General features: G+C 44.2%; 1 protein-coding gene across 3 annotated transcripts in view; it reads left to right on the top strand.

Annotated features, from left to right (window-relative positions):
• bahcc1b (BAH domain and coiled-coil containing 1b) overlaps nucleotides 1–9,111 on the top strand; it is a 65,271-nt gene extending 56,160 nt beyond the window's left edge. For all 3 annotated transcript variants that reach the window (XM_045209779.1, XM_045209780.1, XM_041858893.2), the window contains exons 20-23: nucleotides 264–398; nucleotides 2,292–3,721; nucleotides 5,917–6,153; nucleotides 6,332–9,111. In XM_045209779.1, the coding sequence (XP_045065714.1) occupies nucleotides 264–398; nucleotides 2,292–3,721; nucleotides 5,917–6,153; nucleotides 6,332–6,541 (2,012 nt within the window). In that variant the 3' untranslated portion in view covers nucleotides 6,542–9,111. The remainder of the gene's footprint in view (nucleotides 1–263; nucleotides 399–2,291; nucleotides 3,722–5,916; nucleotides 6,154–6,331) is intronic.
• The last annotated feature ends 12,955 nt before the right edge of the window (nucleotides 9,112–22,066 follow it).

The raw sequence follows: 22,066 nt of genomic DNA, 5'->3' as shown, positions 1-22,066 counted from the left end.
ATATTGCTAAAACAGTATAGTGGTACAGCATTTCAGTAAATACAGTAAATACAGTACAATGCAATGAGGATAATGAAATACAGTTAATTTCAGTAGTAATAATAATAGTACATATAATCATGTATACAGGTACAACACTACTGCTGTTGTATTGTGTAATCTTCAGTCGATACATTTAATTAACTGAAATTATAAAAAAGAAAAAGAAAGAATGTCTAATAACTCTCCCTGTCACACTCTCGCTTTCTCTATCTCTCTCTCAGGTGCGGAGCCATCTCCAGCCCTGCTCTCACCTGGTCGTCGTGGTCGCAGAAGCTCCACCCAGGACAGTAGAGACAAGCCCACAGAGAGACCAACCAATGGGGAGGCAGGAGGGAGGAGCCAGAAGCGGAGACCAGGTAATGGCTCAGAGCGTAATTCCATCGTATTACACTGAACAAAAACAGAAACGCTACATGTAAAGTTTTGGTCCCATTTTTCATGAGCTGAAATAAAAGATCCAAGAAATGTCCCATACGCACAAAAAGCTTATTTATCTCAAATTCTGTGCACAAATGTATTTGCATCCCTGTTAGTGAGCATTTCTCCTTTGCCAAGATAATCCATCCACTTGACAGGTGTGGCATATCAAGAAACTGATTAAACAACATGATCATTACACAGGTGTACCTTGTGCTGGGGACAGTAAAAGGCCACTCTAAAATGTGCAGTTTTGTCACACAACACAATGCCACAGATGTCTCAAGTTTTAAGGGAGTGTGCAATTGGCATGCTGACTGCAGGAATGTCCACCAGAGCTGTTGCCAGATAATTGAATGTTCATTTCTCTACCATAAACTGCCTCCGAAGTCGTTTTAGAGAATTTGGAAGTACGTCCAACCGGCCTCACAATCGCAGACCACGTGTAACCACGCCAGCCCAGGACCTCCACATCCGGCTGCTTCACCTGCGGAATCGTCTGAGACCAGCCACCTGGACAGCTGATGAAACTGTGAGTTTGCACAACTGAAGAATTTCTGCACAAACTGTCAGAAACCGTCTCGGGGAAGCTCATCTGTGTGCTCATCGTCCTCACCAGGGTCTTGACCTGACTGCAGTTCGGCGTCGTAACCAACTTCAGTGGACAAATGCTCACCTTTGATGGCCACTGGCACGCTGGAGAAGTGTGCTCTACACAGATGAATCCCGGTTTCAACTGTACAGAGCAGATGACAGACAGCATGTATGGTGTTGTGTGGGCGAGCGGTTTGCTGATGTCAACGTTGTGAACAGAGTGCCCCATTGTGGCGGTGGGGTTATGGTATGGGCAGGCATAAGCTACGGACAATGAATTCCTGGAAGCTGAAAATGCCCCAGTTCTTCCATGGCCTGCATACTCACCAGACATGTCACCCATTGAGCATGTTAGGGATGTTCTGGATCGACGTGTACGACAGCGTGTTCCAGTTCCCGCCAAGATACAGCAACTTCGCAAGCCAATGAAGAGGAGTGGGACAACATTCCACAGGCCACACTCAACAGCCTGATCAACTCTATGCGAAGGAGATGTGTCACACTGCATGAGGCAAATGGTGGTCACACCTGATACTGACTGGTTTTCTAATCCACGCCCCTACCTTTTTAAAAGGTATCTGTGACCACTAGATGCATATCTCTATTCCCAGTCATGTGAAATCTATAGATTAGGGCCTAATGATTTTTTTTCAAATGACTGATTTCCTTATATGAACTGTAACTCAGTAAAATCTTTTCAATTGTTGCATGTTGCGTTTATATTTTTCTTCAGTGTAGATGGTGCCAGTGCCTCCCATTTGTTTGAAATTGTGGCCTACAGCACCAGAGCAACACCAGTGAGATAGATAGCATAGACAACCAGTCACCAGTCGTCTCATCACTCACCATCCCAGCCCCAATCAGTCACTGTAGCCCCAAGACAAACTGCTTCATAGTCAGACCAGCTTTACTCATGTATAATACACATATATAATATGATTTTATCTTACAACTTCTTCCTTCTGCATGGAACCCCCCTCCTGCCTAACGTCATCACTATTCTAACTGTCACTGATCTGAATGCCCTCTAGTCAAACAGCATTCTCATAACTCAACACAGACTAAATGTGACAAGTTGCCTCCAGCTCCACAGTAAGGGCTGTTATTTATGGTTACGAAGAATTTGTTCTCATTGACTTACCTGGTTTAAAGGAAGGTTAGGTTGATCAGTCTTGTTTAGAAATCTCTCTCTCACTGTCTACCTTTCTTTCTCACTCTCACCCGTTCTCTTTATCCAGTAGGACGACCCAAAAAGGTCAAGCCAGGGGCCAATAGTTCCACCACAACATCATCAGAGAGCGTAACCAGGGGTAACACTTCCTCGTTAAGCTGGCCAGCAAAGAGACTTCCAGCGGACTTCTTCCTGTTCAACGGGACGTCCCGTAAAACCCACCGAGTGGGTCGCCAGCAAGACCTGGGGGTGTTCCACCGCCCAGCCACACACCCCTTCGCCCCTCCCGCACCCCTCAAGGGCATCTTCAGTTCCCCATTCGAGATCGACTCCTTCAGTAGCATCGCCAATGGTTACGCTGGAGCCTTCGGAACCGGAACCCACCGGCCTGTAACCACGGTTATGCCTCTGGGGCTGAGGGACTCTGTCACCATGCCAACAGTGCCCTCCAACAGGAAGTCGAGCGACAGGGACAGAAAACAGTTCCTGGTGAAGCTGGATCACGAGGGCGTGACGTCGCCCAAAACCAAGAATGGGAAAGCTCTGCTGCGTCTGGGGGGCGGCAGGGGGCACAAGGGTCCCTCTGCAGGGGTGGGGGGTGCACCCCTGAGGTACATCCACTCTGCCCTGGTGGTGAAGGACAGAAAGAAAGGAGGAGGAGAGAGTGGAGTGTCCAGGTCTGAGCTGCTCCTGAAGGGGGCTCCAGCTCTCATAAAGGGGCTCCCCTCATCTGGTTTAGGAGGTCTGGGGGGAGAGTTTGGAGCTCTGGACTGTCCCAGCGACTGCCCCAGCTCTTACTCTGAGCTGGATGAGGATGATGATGATGGAGATGAAGACGTAGCTCGGAGGAGAGCAGCAGCGGCGGGCGCGGGACGTTTCCTCTCCCGTCTCTCCGTCTGCTCCTCCTCTTCCTCGTCTTCCTCCTCCTCTGGCTCCCTCTCTTCCTCCTCCCTCTGTTCTTCCGACAATGACTCCTCCTACTCCTCAGATGAAGAAGAGTCTTCATCCCTCCTTCTCCACCGAGCACTGCTCCAGCAGCAGAAACACAAACACAGACAGAGCTTGACCTCTAACCCCTTAACCCCTGACCCCTCCCCTAACCCCGCCTCCTCAGCCTCGACCCAACCACACGCCTACGTTGCCAAGTCAGCCATGGCCATCACCGGAGGTTCAAAGGTGAGAGGAAGTGACAGAGGAGAGGACAGGAAGGAGTACACATCAAAGGGGAGGACTAATAATAGCAGTAGCGCAGCCAAAAGCCAAACCAAGAGGAGAGATGGACCTGGCTCCAATACACACATTGCGACTCCCAACACACACACTCTGACTCCCAACACACACACTTCGACCCCCAACACCCCGGCCTCTCAGCCCAACCCTCCCAAGGACCACCCAGCAGCCAAGAGGCAGAGGATGTTGTCACCGGACCCCCATCCCAATATGTCCGCCCTCCTGCCGGGTCACCAGCTGTGGAAGTGGTCTGGAAACCCCACGCAGGTGAGAGGACACACAGAGTCAGAGTAGAGGCCATTATAACCTGTCCTGGAAGCTTGTATGTGGGAGCCTTGATGGTTAACACAGTCTGAAATAGACTTATTGAGTAAGGTCTTACTGAATTTACTTTTTGAGTAAGATCACTACATTTGTGACCGACCGCCTCGATTCGGTCTTATGTAGCAACATTTTAAATTGTGTTTTTTACATTGGATAAAAGTAGAGACTCGGAGCTACAAAATGGTATGTCATACACTGTGGTTGAGGAACAATGGGAAAGTAATTCTGCTTTGAAAGTTCATAAACTTGTAACCCCACATGTGAGGCCGTGTGCTAAACAGACTGAGTAAGGTAGTGTAGTAAACAACCAAAGATTTCAAAACTAAAAGTGGTTTAAGTAGTTGCCTACAATAAGGAAAAACTCCATGTAAAAATACACTTTATCTAGTCCTTGGCCTGTATCCTAAACTGACTTTGAAAGTGTCCAGATACAAATATTTTATAAATATTTTGTAATTATTAGATGATGCTTACCCAGACACTTGTCTAAATTGATGGGTCATGTGAAAGAAATGCTATAACCACCTCTAGCTAAGTGGATGTCACTATTGTCTAGACATGTACACATGTTCATGAAATACAATAGATGGCCATAATCACCCCCAGACACACCTGGCTAACTTGATGGGTCATGTATTCATTATTTTGCGAAGTGGAGTATTTTGTTTAGACATGTAGCTAGCTAGCTAAACAATGAACGATAATCCCAACCCATAACTACAGTACAAATGGATTGTCATATCAAGCATGAAATGCTGGAGTATGAATCTGCAGGTAGCTAAAGCTAACCAACTAGGTTCAATGTCAGCTAGCTAGCTAACATTAGGCTATAACTAGCAATGCAAATGGCTTTCTGAGATATGAAAAATATTACTACACAGATCATACACATAACGTCAGCTAGCGAGCCAGCAAGCTAACGATCGCTAGCTAGCTAAAAGTATGCTTTAACTTGCAATGAAAACTACTTTCTGACAAAATTAGAAACGTATAATATCTGAAAATGTAGCTTGACTCTTACCCGTATATATGGATGAACGCTTCATGGCAGCTTGTCTGTTCCATTTGGTTTGTAGCTCGCTACAGCTTGTTTGGTCCATTGTTGTGTCAAGTCACTCCAGTTCACACTGACCGTGTGCAGAAAGTATTCCATCACAACGTTTTCCCACTGATCTTTGTCGATAGCGCCTGCTAAATTCTGGGCAGCAATGTTGTTGAGAACAGTAGCAACACTTTTGCAGTTCTCCATGGCTAACATTATATCTTTCAAAAAAGCTGCGGTAGCAAGGATTATCTACACATACTGAGCAGGTCATGTTATAGACAGAAGCGTGCTACATGGCAGACCAATCCGAACTCATCTCTCGGCATGTCCAGCCCATCCATTATCTCAAACAATCATGGCTAGCGGGAAGGTTCCTGTCTTTTTCTGTGGCTAAACCAACTAGGCTCGTAATTTAACAATTGTATTCGTATTTACAGATGGCATACAAGTTTGTTATTAAGGCACATGACAGTTCACATGTTCCAGAAGGCATTTCTGCCCCAAAACGCATTTTGATAAAACATATTTTTTTAAACATTCAATTGCCACTCCTGTGAAGTAGTGATGTGCGACATACGCCTAGCTTCTTGAAACGGGTCACATTTGAGAAACAAGCTACAGAATAACCAGGGCCCTCTAAATACTCTAAAGCAGTCGTATTCAAAGTTGGAGTCAGGAGGAATTGCAGTGGGGTCTCCAAATTTAAAAATGTATATTTAATTTTTGAGGGGGGAACTCAAAATTAAGAGTACAGATTTAGATTATTTTATGGGACAAATGTTATTGAGAATGATAATTTGAAAAATACAATTTTATTGTATTTATTGTATTTTTTTATTTTCTTAATTTTGATAGGAAAGATGAAAATGTAATGAATTGAAGGTTATTTGTTGATGTGAAAATCAAAGTTTACCAATTTTACAGTTGTGTCATTAGATTTGAGGTGGGGTGGGGTCGCCAAAAAATGGCTGAAAAGGTTTTAATACCACTGCTCTAAAGGCTCTGGCCATAGCCATTTTGCCATCATAGACGTTTGGTTCCATGTTCTTACCTGGACTCCTTCCTAACTTCCCCCCTCTTTCTCTCCCTACAGAGGCGTGGTCTGAAGGGTAAGGCCCGTAAGTTGTTCTACAAGGCGATCGTGCGTGGTGGTGAGACGGTGCGTGTGGGGGACTGTGCTGTGTTCCTGTCCCCCGGTCGGCCCCAGCTGCCCTACGTAGGGCGGGTGGAGAGCCTCTGGGAGTCCTGGTCCTCCAGCATGGTGGTCAGGGTCAAGTGGTTCTACCATCCTGAGGAGACACGCCTGGGGAAGAGGCACCACGACGGAAAGGTACGATGGATAATCATTCAACAACTTTTTGATCAAATGTATCAACTATTTGATCAACAATGAATCAACTTAAATCTATTTCTCCATGGGGATTAAGGAAGTGGCACTTTATTTATCTTTTGATTTTCTATTTATCTCTGTGTTTAACATCTGTCTCCTTCTTCCCTCCTCTACCCAGCATGCCTTGTACCAGTCAAGCCACGAGGATGAGAATGACGTCCAGACCATCTCCCACCGCTGTCAGGTGGTCAACCGTGCCGAGTACGAGCACCTGATCCGCAGACGCAAGTCAGGGGGCGGAGCTCAGGACCTGTTCTACCTGGCCGGGACCTACGAACCAACCACAGGCCAGCTAGTCAGCGCCGAAGGCGTGGCCATCGTCCCCTAGCAACAACTATGGAGTGTAAACAAAACAAAGCCTTAAAGATGGCTACCTCATCTCATAGAGCTGGACCGAGCAACTGGTGCTGGTGTCAGTGAAGCATGGTTCTGTCCAGAACTAGAAGAGTCCGGAAAGGAGGATCTTCATTGGACTGGTTCTAGTTCCTGCTGGTTCTGGATCTTGGTTCTTTGTCCTATCTGGGTGTGGACGATCCTAAACCCCAACAGGGATAACAGCACTTTGGACCGCAGTGGATTCTATTATCAGCACTGGAGTCATCTGACCTGAAGAGGGACTTCAGTACTCTACTGACCTAAAACAAAGACAGACAGTGCCCACTCTACTCTCTGTCTCCAATAGTTGTTCTACAGTCTGTCATAGAGTCAAAGACTGTCATAGACTGACTCTCAGGCAGTCTGACAGAGAAAGACTTCTGGAACTCTCACCGGTTGTTGCTGTAAGTGAGAATATGTTGTTTTCACTTCTCAGCCTATAGACCTGGTTAAATAAGGGTTATATAGAATACATGAAAGAGACTGGGAGAGAGAGAGAACATAAGGAGAGGAGAGGAGAGCAGAGACTTTTCTCTCCCCATACTGGGTTAAATGGTCTTACTGGTGGCCACACTGGTCTGATGATAAATGAACAACGGCAGGATTGAGAAATCCTAACAGGACCAAAAACACTGTAGTTCTGAAGTGTGTGTGTGTGCGTGAGTGTGTATGAGAGAGAGTATGTGTACGTTTGTGTGCTGAGTGCTTGTAATGGATGCATTTGGTACTTGAAGAGCTCAGAGTAAATAGTGCTTTAGCGTGTGTGTTTGATTGTCTGTGCGTGCGTTGGTCTCTAGTCTAGACCTCACCATGGAAAACCCTCGATGTCTTTAACACTCAGAAAGTAAACCTACTAAACGTAAATCTATGAATATTAATTAATATATAGATCGATTTACTAACAGCTTCTTCTCTAGACTAAAAAAAAAAAGACAAAAAGGAATGATTATTTCTCCAGTCAAGCCATACACTTCAATACCTCTCATATCCTCCTATTCAGGTGCATAGATGTACAGCTGAATTATTTGTCTATCTCTGTGTGTTGTACAGCATTATGTATAAAGACGTTATGATTAAACTGTACATAGTATACAAATATAATATACATGAAGAGAGAATTATATTCCTCTTTGTTGCTCTTTAGGTTGTGTTATTTTTTCAAAGACTTGAGTTTTCTTTGAGTTGTTCTTTTGGCTTAGGGAGGAGGAGGTTTTATTCTTCTCTTCCTGCACTGAGTATGTTGTGGGGATGGGGTGGGATGGGGTCCATGAGGGGTAAAGCTGTAAATATGCTACAAGGGATGGGTTCAAGTCCCATTTTGGGGTTTAGGGTGGATTTGGTGACGGGGATGGAATGGGATGTTTTTATAAGAAAAGTGGAAAAGGCTTTTTGTGTCCACATTATCATTCGTCTGTTTTTGTATATTTTTCATATAGGTTTTTATTGTGTCTATTGTTATGTGTTTATTCTCCTGTGGGGGTTTAACAGAAATATAAATACTGGACAGAAACTGAGTTTCTTCTATTCGCTGATCCTTAAGATCTAGACTGGAGAGTTCTAGATGTTCTATATCTATATTATATTCCTAGAGGAGATCTATGTAGGTATTTATCTGGCCTCAAAAAAACAAAAACAAAGCGCATCTGTATGTACGCTTGATCACATTAGAATACAATATGAAGAAATATACAAATATGAAAATATTCAATCTAATCAAAATTCCGGGATCCTGCAATCATATTGAAATAAAATAGTTGTGTTCCCTCATACTTGTTGGCATAGAACACGGCTTAAGGTTCACCTCCATGTTGCCAGGGGAGCAACATTTTCTTTCTGCACATTGCCCGGCTCTTGCACTTGAAGGCTCCATGACAACCGTATATGACATCACATGACTGTGAAGGACAATCAGAGCCAATCAAAAGAGGGTAATATAAAAAATAACAAAATAGATCAAATCAAAATTGTGCTTAATCTTGTTCCTGCATTGCCAAAAATGTCTCTTTCTGTTTTTAATATTTTTATTTTTATTTCGCCATTGTCTTTTTCCTGACTGTTATGCAAGCCTGGGATGACTGTGTTTTCAGTGTTGGGGTTTTCACAAGGAAAACATTCATGCCTTTTCGTTTGCGACATACGTCGACTTTTTTAAACATTGTTGCTGTTACACTGCAAAGCAAAAGCTTTAAAAGAAATATAATGTGAACATCCATGTTATGTTACTTTTTGTAGGTCTTTAAACAATTTTTTAAAAGCTGTATTTTCTTAAAGAAACACTGGATTCAGTTCTTAACATCACATTGGGTAAAGTGTCATCATCCTTGCGCAACCTGTTTTTGAGGCCCACTGGAAACAATTTACTTTGTAGTGTTGATATATACTTTGTGACATTTGTCTCAGTCATTGTTGGAAACATGACTAAAATATTTCCCCTGTGTAAAAAACAAACAAAAAAGAAAAGTTATTTATCTTAATTTTATTGCCTTTGTGTTGCGTTTCATTAAAAAAAAATACTAAAAATGACATCAGCAAAGTTTTTAAATGTATTTTTATAGTAGATAAGAAGTACCTGGATTTAGTTTTGAAGTTATAATTCCTTCACAATCCACTGTCAGGTGCAGAAAGAAGGAACAGAGAGAAAAATAAGCAGGGGAAACTGAAACTTTATACCAAGGTTGAGTGAAAGAGCGAGAGCGATAGAGATATGGTGTGTGTGTGTGTGCAGTACAGTGTGGTTTACTGGTAGACTTTCCCGAGACAGTACAGGTGGATCAGGTATTTATAATAATACAAACGGAGCAGAACCATTAAGACTACAAACCTGTGTGTGTTGTGTGTGTGCGTATGTGCAGCACGCAGTGAGTGTAAAGCCTATAATATCCCCTGTAGAGTATAGAGTTTCTAAGACAAAGTGTATATATTTGAGAATTATATTATTTGATACTTCCTGTGATACATTCATACCATTTATTACATTATAACAGTATCCTTTGTCACATAGATTACTGCCCTTCCTAAAGCATTATGTTAATGTAGTCGGCTCATGGCAACTTACACAGGACGAGTAGAGGATCTCAACATGTTTCCCTCGGTAATGTTTAAGGTCAGAAGTTGGGGAATGTAAGCTGATCTGAGCTTAAATTCAAAATGGTTTCTGTGCTGTCTCCCCTATGGTGTGTTTTTGACTGGTCAAAACTGGAAAAGTTGAATCATTCCTTTCCTGAGTGACTGTCCTAATGATCCTTGTCGGTACCAGAGGCGGTCGGTGCCATTTAAGATGAGGGAGGACGTTTTTGTTTTTCATGAGCATGGCCTTATTTCTATTACAGCATATTGGATGACTGTCATTCATATCAACAGCGAGAGGTTTAGGCAACAACATGATACTCACATTTTCCCTAGACCCATCATGAGGTTGCTACAACCTAGCCTATGAATGAAAGTTTACAACGTAGGTGCACACAGGTTGACAGAAAAATTTGAGGTGACAGACAGTGACACATTCAATACCGCCTTGCACACTCTTGCCTGCATCTAGCTTATCTAGGGTGTAATCATTAGTCCAACAGTTACAAACGAGAGTTTCTATTGGACGAATTCAGGTATCTTATCTCTGTTTCTTTCAGTTTTCTTCCGTTTAAGAAATGTTTTTCAACAGAATCGGCAGAACAAATACACCCCTGATCACGTGTAAACACAGTTCACTTTCATAGCAGCCACATTGTATTTCTTCTCGCATCTATGCGCTCTCCTCCTCTCACCTTTTCCCTTCACTTGTGGACTTCAATGCACAACACATCAGCTGTATGTGACCAGGCGAAAAAACCATTCCAAGCCAAACCATATCATAACCGCTACACACAGCCTACATCATTGTCAACATATTAGCTAAAGGAACGTCATAGTCAACATAGCTAATAGAACTAACGCCTTAGTAAACCCGCTACAATCATGCAGTAATGTTACAGTGTACAGTCAGTAAGCAGTTTTGCACTTACACCGGCGGACCCCGGTGGCAATACATTAGTAAAACCAAAAGCTTACCTTGACTTGGAAGAGTTCCAGTGTTGTGTTGGATAGTCATAGTCAGCTAGCTAACAAAGCATTCCTCTGTTTGAGCAGGGTGTTTGAGTAGGCTAAACTAGCTAGCTGCATTTGCTAGCTAAGTAAGTGAAACTGAAAGTGAAAAAAAAAGACTATCTCTCTCTATCTCTCTCTTGCTTCTCCTTAATTTTGGAAGAAATTAATTTGTTAAAAACTGTTCAACTATTGTCTTTCTCTCTCTTTGAGTCACCTCTCTCTTTGAGTCGAACAGCCCCCGCGATATGCAACTTTTCAGGGAAGTCAGGAACCAATATACACAATCAGTTAGGAAAGCAAAGGCTAGCTTTTTCAAACAGAAATTTGCATCTTGTAGCACTAACTCCAAAAGGTTTTGGGACACTGTAAAGTCCATGGAGAATAAGAGCACCTCCTCCCAACTTCCCACTGCACTGAGGCTAGGAAACACTGTCACCACCGATAAATCTACAATAATGGAGAATTTCAACAAGCATTTTGCTACGGCTGGCCATGCTTTCCACCTGGCTACCACTACCCCGGCCACCAGCTCTGCACCCTCCGCTGCAACTTGCCCCCCGCTTCTCCTTTACACAAATTCAGACAGCTGATGTTTTGAAAGAGCTGAAAAATCTGGACCCTTTCTTTCTAAAATTAGCCGCCGAAATTGTCGCAACCCCTATTACTAGCCTGTTCAACCTCTCTTTCGTAATGTCTGAGATCCCCAGAGATTGGAAAGCTGCCGCGGTCATCCCCCTCTTCAAAGGGGGTGACACTCTAGATCCAAACTATTACAGACCTATATCCATCCTGCCCTGCCTTTCGAAAGTTTTTGAAAGCCATGTTAAACAAACAGATCACCGACCATTTTGAATCCCACCGTACATTCTCCGCTATGCAATCTGGTTTCCGAGCTGGTCATGGGTGCACCTCAGCCACGCTCAAGGTCCTAAACAATATTATAACCGCGATCGATAAAAGACAGTACTGCGCAGCCGTCTTCATCGACCTGGCCAAGGCTTTCGACTCTGTCAACCACCGCATTGTTATTGGCAGACTAAATAGCCTTGGTTTCTCAAATGACTGCCTCGCCTGGTTCACCAACTACTTCTCAGATAGAGTTCAATGTGTGAAATCGGAGGGCCTGTTGTCTGGACCTCTGGCAGTCTCTATGGGGGTGCCACAGGGTTCAATTCTCGGGCCGACTCTATTCTCTGTGTATATCAATGATGTCGCTCTTGCTGCTGGTGATGCTCGGATCCACCTCTATGCGGACGATACCATTTTGTATACATCTGGCTCTTCATTGGATACTGTGTTAACAAACCTCCAAACGAGCTTCAATGCCATACAACACTCCTTCCGTAGCCTCCAACTGCTCTTAAACACTAATAAAACTAAATGCATGCTCTTCAACCGAACGCTGCTTGCACCCGCCCACCCGACTAGAATCACTACTCTCGGCGGGTCTGACCTAGAGTATGTGGACAACTACAAATACCTAGGTGTCTGGTTAGACTGTAAACTCTCCTTCCAGACTCACATTAAGCATCTCCAATCAAAAGTTAGATCTATAATCGGCTTCCTATTTCGCAACAAAGCCGCCTTCACTCATACTGCCAAACATGCCCTCGTAAAACTGACTATCCTACCGATCCTTGACTTTGGCGATGTCATTTACAAAATACCCTCCAACACTCTACTCAGCAAATTTGATGTAATCTATCACAGTGCCATCCGTTTTGTCACCAAAGCCCCATATACTACCCACCATTGTGACCTGTACGCTCTTGTTGGCTTGCCCTCACTACATATTCGTCACCAAACCCACTGGCTCCAGGTCATCTATAAATCACTGCTAGGCAAATCCCTGTCTTATCTTAGCTCACTGGTCACCATAGCAACACCCACCCATAGTCTGCGCTCCAGCAGGTATATCTCACTGGTCATCCCCAAAGCCAACACCTCCTTTGGCCGCCATTCCTTCCAGTTCTCTGCTGCTAATGACTGGAACGAACTGCAAAAATCTCTGAAGCTGGAGACTCTTATCTCCCTCACTAACTTTAAGCGTCAGTTGTCAGAGCAGCTTACCGATCACTGCACCTGCACACAGCCATTCTGAAATTAGCCCATCCAACTACCTCATCCCCATATTGTTATTTATTTTGCTAATTTGCACCCCAGTATCTCTATTTGCACATCATCTTTTGCACATCTATCATTCCAGTGTTAATACGAAATTGTAACTATTTTGCACTATGGCCTATTTATTGCCTTACTTCCATAATTTACTACATTCGCACACACTGTATATATATTTTCTGTTGTATTTTTGACTTTATGTTTTCTTTACCCCATATGTAACTCTGTGTTGTTGTTTTTATCGCACTGCTTTGCTTTATCTTGGCCAGGTCGCAGTTGTAAATGAGAACTTGTTCTCAACTGGCTTACCTGGTTAAATAAAGGTTAAATAAATGAATAAAAACTACTCACCACATTCTATGCACTGCAGTGCTAGCTAGCTGTAGCTTATGTTTTCAGTACTAGATTCATTCTCTGATCCTTTGATTGGGTGGACAATATGTCAGTTCATGCTGCAAGATCTCTGATAGGTTGGAGGAGGTCCTCCGGAAGTTGTCATAATTACTGTGTAAGTCTATGGAAGAGGGTGAGAACCATGAGCTTCCTAGGTTTTGTATTGAAGTCAATGTACCCAGAGGAGGACCGAAGCTAGCTGTTCTTCGGCTACACCATGGTGCTACCCTACAGAGTGCTGTTGAGGCTACTGTAGACCTTCATTGCAAAAAATAGTGTTTTAATCAATTATTTGGTGACGTGAATATATTTAGTATAGGTTTTTCTAAAAAGGATAACTTTTATTTTTATGAAGTTCACTGAGGAGGATCAGATAAATGAACATCCGAGCTGAGGAGCCTCCACTGGTCGGAATGTCTAGTTCCACTTCTGTGTGTATGACACCCATACATTATCCTGTGGTATGTGTATGTTTGTCCTCTTTTGTTCTCAGAGCTGGATGTGTGGGCGATTTACCTCTTTATGGCAGAAACACAGAGATATGAAGCTGTGTGCCTGCCAGTCTTAACATACACATACTCTCACGCACACACACAAACACACACACACACACACACACACACACACACACACTCACACGGGTACACAGAGAACACACACACTGCTTACTTTTAATATCTCATACTACATCCCCCCACTCACCCTCTCAACCAACCAACGCCTTGAAAAAACACAGACATTAAGAGCCGTCTTTGACTGCTTATCTGCACGTTTGCATTGGGCTTATCTTGTTGACATTGTTAAACTACTTTACCCAGCATGCCGAGGGAGATAGAGGCACAATGGGAGGCCAGGGGCGGAGCTAGGGATGACCTTGGGGTTAATGGGAGAAGGGCTTTCAGATACTAAGAGAGAACACAGTATTCAAAACCTGTGTGTGCGTGTGTTAGTACTTGTGTGTGTGTGTGTGTGTGTGTGTGTGTGTGTGTGTGTGTGTGTGTGTGTGTGTGTGTGTGTGCATCAGTGTGTCGTGCTTGCGTGTGTGTGGTGGGGGTATTTTGGGGTCATGGGTTGGGAGAGAGAGTAGAAGGAGATAACCACTACTCCGACTCACCTCATCCATCGTCCACTTGATATCCTGTGTGATCTGGCTGCTTATGGATAAGTGTGTGTGTGTGTGTGTATGTGTTCGCGTGCGTGTGTGGGTACATACAGTGGGGAAAAAAAGTATTTAGTCAGCCACCAATTGTGCAAGTTCTCCCACTTAAAAAGATGAGAGAGGCCTGTAATTTTCATCATAGGTACACGTCAACTATGACAGACAAAATGAGAAAAAAAATTCCAGAAAATCACATTGTAGGTTTTTTAATGAATTTATTTGCAAATTATGGTGGAAAATAAGTATTTGGTCAATAACAAAAGTTTCTCAATACTTTGTTATATACCCTTTGTTGGCAATGACACAGGTCAAACGTTTTCTGTAAGTCTTCACAAGGTTTTCACACACTGTTGCTGGTACTTTGGCCCATTCCTCTATGCAGATCTCCTCTAGAGCAGTGATGTTTTGGGGCTGTCGCTGGGCAACACGGACTTTCAACTCCCTCCAAAGATTTTCTATGGGGTTGAGATCTGGAGACTGGCTAGGCCACTCCAGGACCTTGAAATGCTTCTTATGAAGCCACTCCTTCGTTGCCCGGGCAGTGTGTTTGGGATCATTGTCATGCTGAAAGACGTTTCATCTTCAATGCCCTTGCTGATGGAAGGAGGTTTTCACTCAAAATCTCACGATACATGGCCCCATTCATTCTTTCCTTTACACGGATCAGTCGTCCTGGTCCCTTTGCAGAAAAACAGCCCCAAAGCATGATGTTTCCACCCCCATGCTTCACAGTAGGTATGGTGTTCTTTGGATGCAACTCAGCATTCTTTGTCCTCCAAACACGACGAGTTGAGTTTTTACCAAAAAGTTATATTTTGGTTTCATCTGACCATATGACATTCTCCCAATCCTCTTCTGGATCATCCAAATGCACTCTAGCAAACTTCAGACGGGCCTGGACATGTACTGGCTTAAGCAGGGGGATTTGAGTCCCTGGCGGCGTAGTGTGTTACTGATGGTAGGCTTTGTTACTTTGGTCCCAGCTCTCTGCAGGTCATTCACTAGGTTCCCCCGTGTGGTTCTGGGATTTTTGCTCACCGTTCTTGTGATCATTTTGACCCCACGGGGTGAGATCTTGCGTGGAGCCCCAGATCGAGGGAGATTATCAGTGGTCTTGTATGTCTTCCATTTCCTAATAATTGCTCCCACAGTTGATTTCTTCAAACCAAGCTGCTTACCTATTGCAGATTCAGTCTTCCCAGCCTGGTGCAGGTCTACAATTTTGTTTCTGGTGTTCTTTGACAGCTCTTTGGTCTTGGCCATAGTGGAGTTTGCAGTGTGACTGTTTGAGGTTGTGGACAGGTGTCTTTTATACTGATAACAAGTTCAAACAGGTGCCATTAATACAGGTAACGAGTGGAGGACAGAGGAGCCTCTTAAAGAATAAGTTACAGGTCTGTGAGAGCCAGAAATCTTGCTTGTTTGTAGGTGACCAAATACTTATTTTCCACCATAATTTGCAAATAAATTCATAAAAAATCCTACAATGTGATTTTCTGGATTTTTTTTTCTAATTTTGTCTGTCATAGTTGACGTGTACCTATGATGAAAATTACAGGCCTCTCTCATCTTTTTAAGTGGGAGAACTTGCACAATTTGTGGCTGACTAAATACTTTTTTCCCCCACTGTACCTGTGTCTGTGAATGTAGCTGGCAGTAGTTAGATCATGTTCACACCCTAGCTCAACCCTAACCCTTTGTCCAGACCCGTCTCGACCCTAACCATATCCCTAACCCCAACTTCATGTTCACACCCCAGCTCAACCCTAACCCTTGCCATTACCCTAAACCTATGTTCAGACCATGGCTCAACCCTAACCATAACCCTAACCCTAGCTTCATGTCCACATCCCCGGCTCAACCATAACCCTTCTTGTCTCCTCTCCTGAATACCCATTCAGGCCTGAGTGATTGATTGGTGGAGCCTTCTAACCTCTTCCCGGATACTGGCCAATGGCTGTGCATTGAGAGCTGTGAACTCTGCACAGGGTCAGCAGGCATGAGTTCCGAAGAAGGGAAGGGGGGAGTAACAAATATTGTGGTACCACCAAGTATTGTTTTGAAGGTTATGCTACAGAAGTCCAAGTAATCTTCCTACTTATTTTTAAGTGGATCCAGTATAGCACACAGCACTCAAAATAACTTAATCATGTGACCCAGCTGTACCAACTGTACCCACGATTGCCCAATGTTAATGTTGAAAGGGATATCATGCACAGAGCCCAGGTAATACTCCCAGTTAGTGCTGATTCACCCGGCTGATACTGACATGGAACTGGATCCTCTGAGAAGATTTAAGGCATTGGAGCCTGATGGTGGTTGACTGTTCCAACCCTGGGGACTTTTCCAACTGGCATTGGAGTTTTATGGAGCGTGTAGGTCAAACATCGTGTAAATTCTTACTGGATGCAGCTGATATGAGGGATATGATCTGAGGTTGTTTGGGAATGTGTGTGATATTTGGGATATGATCTGGATGTGGTTGAAGTATGTGTGTGGTTGAAGTGTGTGTGTGCGTGTGTGTGTCAGTGCAGAATGCTTGCATGTGTGCATATGTGTGTGTGTGTGTGTGTGTGTGTGTGTGTGTGTGTGTGTGTGTGTGTGTGTGTACAGTAACTGGGTAAGGCGGCAGACAGTGCCAAGCTGTTCTAGTCTGCCCTAGAGACAGTAGGTGACAGGACATATATGTATATAAGACCCAACCAGGCATTGCAACTCTGTTACAGGGCAAGCCAACACCCCCACAACACACACACACACACTTTTTTAATTTGTGAGACCCTCGTTCCATTTCACCTGTATGGGCGGCAGTTAGCCTAGCGGTTAAGAACGTTGGGCCAGGCCTCCCGAGTGGCGCAACGGTCTAAAGCACTGATCAGTGCTAGAGGCGTCACTAGAGATCCGGGTTTCGATCCCAGGGTGTGTCGCAGCCGGACGCGACCAGGAGACCCATGAGGCGGCGCACAATTGGCCCAGGGTTGATCGGGTTAGGGGAGGGTTTGGCCGGCTGGGATGTCCTTGTCCCATCGCACACTAGCGACTCCTTTTGGCGGCCGGGCGCATGCACGCTGGCTTTGGTCGCCAGCTGTACAGTGTTTCCTCCGACACATTTGTATGGCTGGCTTCCGGGTTAAGCGAGCAGTGTGTCAAGAAGCAGTGCGGCTTGGCAGGGTCGTGTTTTGGAGGATGCATGGCTCTCGACCTTCGCCTCTCCCGAGTCCGCACGGTTGTAGTGATGGGACAAGACTGTAACTACCAATTGGATATCACGGAATTGGGGAGAAAAAGGGTAAAAAAGTAAAAAAGAAAAAAAAGCATGTTGGGCCAGTAACTGAAAGGTCGCTGATTTGAATCCCCAAGCCGACTAGGTGAAAAACCTGTCTGTGCCCTTGAGCAAGGCACTTAACCATAATTGCACCTGTAAATCGCTCTGGATAAGAGTTTCTACTAAATGACTAAAATGATAATGTACTGTAAATGTATGGTATCCATCAGGAACTGGAGAACCCATTCCTCCCCTGCTCCCCTCATCCTGCCCCATCCCCCCATTCCTCTACACTCAGTGTGTTCTTTCCTAAGATTGTGTCTGCAGCCACATTGCAGAGATAAAATATTAGCCATCATATACAGTGGGGAGAACAAGTATTTGATACACTGCCGATTTTGCAGGTTTTCCTACTTACAAAGCATGTAGAGGTCTGTAATTTTTATCATAGGTACACTTCAACTGTGAGAGACGGAATCTAAAACAAAAATCCAGAAAATCACATTGTATGATTTTTAAGTAATTAATTTGCATTTTATTGCATGACATAAGTATTTGATACATCAGAAAAGCAGAACTTAATATTTGGTACAGAAACCTTTGTTTGCAATTACAGAGATCATAGGTTTCCTGTAGGTCTTGACCAGGTTTGCACACACTGCAGCAGGGATTTTGGCCCACTCCTCCATACAGACCTTCTCCAGATCCTTCCAGTTTCGGGCTGTCGCTGGGCAATACGGACTTTCTGCTCCCTCCAAAGATTTTCTATTGGGTTCAGGTCTGGAGACTGGCTAGGCCACTCCAGGACCTTGGGATGCTTCTTACGGAGCCACTCCTTAGTTGCCCTGTCTGTGTGTTTCGGGTCATTGTCATGCTGGAAGACCCAGCCACAACCCATCTTCAATGCTCTTACTGAGGGAAGGAGGTTGTTGGCCAAGATCTCGCGATACATGGCCCCATCCATCCTCCCCTCAATACGGTGCAGTCGTCCTGTCCCCTTTGCAGAAAAGCATCCCCAAAGAATGATGTTTCCACCTCCATGCTTCACGGTTGGGATAGTGTTCTTGGGGTTGTACTCATCCTTCTTCTTCCTCCAAACACGGCGAGTGGAGTTTAGACCAAAAAGCTCTATTTTTGTCTCATCAGACCACATGACCTTCTCCCATTCCTCCTCTGGATCATCCAGATTGTCATTGGCAAACTTCAGACGGGCCTGGACATGCGCTGGCTTGAGCAGGGGGACCTTGCGTGCGCTGCAGGATTTTAATCCATGACGGCGTAGTGTGTTACTAATGGTTTTCTTTGAGACTGTGGTCCCAGCTCTCTTCAGGTCATTGACCAGGTCCTGCCGTGTAGTTCTGGGCTGATCCCTCACCTTCCTCATGATCATTAATGCCCCACGAGGTGAGATCTTGCATGGAGTCCCAGACCGAGGGTGATTGACCGTCATCTTGAACTTCTTCCATTTTCTAATAATTGCGCCAACAGTTGTTGCCTTCTCACCAAGCTGCTTGCCTATTGTCCTGTAGCCCATCCCAGCCTTGTGCAGGTCTACAATTGTATCCCTGATGTCCTTACACAGCTCTCTGGTCTTGGCCATTGTGGAGAGGTTGGAGTCTGTTTGATTGAGTGTGTGGACAGGTGTCTTTTATACAGGTAACGAGTTCAAACAGGTGCAGTTAATACAGGTAATGAGTGGAGAACAGGAGGGCTTCTTAAAGAAAAACTAACAGGTCTGTGAGAGCCGGAATTCTTACTGGTTGGTAGGAGATCAAATACTTATGTCATGCAATAAAATGCAAATTAATTACTTAAAAATCATACAATGTGATTTTCTGGATTTTTGTTTTAGATTCCGTCTCTCACAGTTGAAGTGTACCTATGATAAAAATTACAGACCTCTACATGCTTTGTAAGTAGGAAAACCTGCAAAATCAGCAGTGTATTAAATACTTGTTCTCCCCACTGTATCTACAGTTATGAAATCCCCTTCCCTGTCTGGCGGTGTCCATTTCTGTATCTACCCCCTCCACGGCCCCCTCTCCCCTAACTGCTTTCCATGCCACGGACCATCTTAGGGCAATGTGCCTCTCATTGTCATCAATGCCCCCACAGTATCTATGTCACTTTTTGCTCTCGGTCTATGTCAAACTAACATGGCTGGTCTATGTGTGGCATGGTCGGCCAGGTCGCTCAAGATCCACTTCTAAATCCGACGTCCGTCCAGGTATCCAGGACGTCGGGAGATGCCTTCAAGACCGGCCACCACGGGCAACGGTAAGCGCTATTACCATCAAGTAGGCTTGGGTTTTGCTAGGGTGTTGTGGACGGGGGTGGTGGATGGGCGTAAGACGTGAGCTCCGGCTCTGAGGGTCGCTTATTCAATCCCAGTGACAGGCACTCTTTTTTTATTTTGTGGTTTTAACCCTATCTAAAACCTTAACCCTTAACCAATTGGAATAAATGCTTAAACTTAACTGTGGGTTTGTTTTTGTTTTAACCCTATCCCAAACCTTAACCCTTAACTTAACCATTCGGAATTAATGCCTGAACTTAACAAGCCTTGAGGCACCTGCGACAGCAGCGGCGTAACCCGGCGTGCAGCTGCACCAGGATGAGTAACCCAGGGTGTCCAAAACACCTACAATTTGACATTTGGTGAAACTTGGACAAACGTTGGAATCTAAATTCAAATTAGTCAAACACTGAGATCTTATAGGGCATGATGATCCACCTACCAGTCCCTTGTCAGACCACAGAGTTATGCAGGGATACCCAAGTCCACTCTGTAGGGGGTCCGGGAGGACTTGGGCAGTGAGATGAGGAATGTGTGTGTGTGTTTGCCCTCTGGCCAATGACAAGCTTCCTCTTTCGAGTGCTGACAAGACAACGGAACATCTAATGAGGATGAGACCCAGTTTCCTCATGGCTTATCAATATTTCATAAACACACACACATACTGTGCGAATGTAACACAAACTTCTGCGATCCACCTAAGGGATTGTCAGATTCCTCAAAATGCCAACACATGGTTACCCACGATCCCTGGCATAGGCTCTAAAAATACATGGACAGTAAACCCTGTATGCAAACCTACACTTAATTGCCAAAATAAAGTGTCTGAAACTCTATTGGAGGGATGCGACACCATTCTTCCACGAGAAATTCCATAATTTGGTGTTTTGTCGATGGTGGTAGAAAACGTTGTCTCAGCCGCCACTCCATAATCTCCCATAAGTGTTCAATTGGGTTGAGATCTGGTGACTGAGACGGCCATAGCATATGGTTTGCATCATTTTCATGCTCATCAAACCATTCAGTGACCACTAACATGACACTAGCATGATGGGATATTAATTGCTTAATTAACTCAGGAACTACGCCTGTGTGGAAGCATCTGCTTTCAATATACTTTGTATCCCCCATTTACTCAGTGTTTCCATTATTTTGGCAGTTACTTGTATCTGTGTATGTCACCTTCAGTCAATATGAAATATTTTCTGATTTCTATCAATTTTGTTGTTGTGATCCAGTGGCGGTCGGTGCCGTTTAAGATGAGGGAGGACGATTTTTACTTTTCATGAGCATAGCTTATTTCTATTACAGCATATTGGATGACTGTTATTCATATTCCATTCACCCAGTTCAATGTAACAGCGATTGGTTTAGGCTACTACATGATTCAAAAATGTTCCCTATACCCATCATGAGGTTACTACAACCTAGCCTATGAATGAACGTTTACAACGTAGGTGCACACATGTCCAGAGAACAATTTGAGGTGACAGACAGTGACAAATGGACAGACAGTGACACACTCAATGTTTATCCACATTTCATTCCGTTTGCTTCTGTTTAAGAAATGTTTTTTCCACAAAATCAGCAGAATGAATACACCCCTGATCACGCGTAAACCTGGTTAACTTTCATAGCAGCCACGGTATATTCCTTTTTGCATCTATGAGCTCCCCTCCTCTCACATTTTCCCTTCCCTTGTAGACTTCAATGCACAACACATCAGCTGTATGTGACCAGGCGAAAAAACCATTCCAAGCCAAACTATATCATAACCGCTACACACAGCCTATATCGTTGTCACCATATTCGCTAAAGTAACTTCATAGTCAACATAGCTAATAGAACTATCACGTTAGTAAACCCGCTACAATCATGCAGTAAAGTTACAGTGTACAGTCAGTAAGCAGTTTAGGACATACACTGGCGGGCCCCGGTGGCAATACATTAGTAAAACCAAAAGCTTACCTTGACTTGGAAGAGTTTCAGTGTTGTGTTGGATAGTCATAGCCAGCTAGCTAACATAGCATTCCTCTGTTTGATCAGGGTGTTTGAGTAGGCTAAACTAGCTAGCTGCATTTGCTAGCTAAGTAAGTGAAAAAAAATTACAATCTCAATCTCTTTCTTGCTTCTCCTTAATTTTGGAAGAAATTAATTTGTTCAA

Source organism: Coregonus clupeaformis, chromosome 31, assembly GCF_020615455.1.
Source record: "Coregonus clupeaformis isolate EN_2021a chromosome 31, ASM2061545v1, whole genome shotgun sequence".
Lineage (NCBI taxonomy): Eukaryota > Metazoa > Chordata > Actinopteri > Salmoniformes > Salmonidae > Coregonus > Coregonus clupeaformis.
The sequence above is the reverse complement of the archived record's forward strand: the minus strand, read 5'-3'. Positions and strand labels throughout refer to the sequence as shown.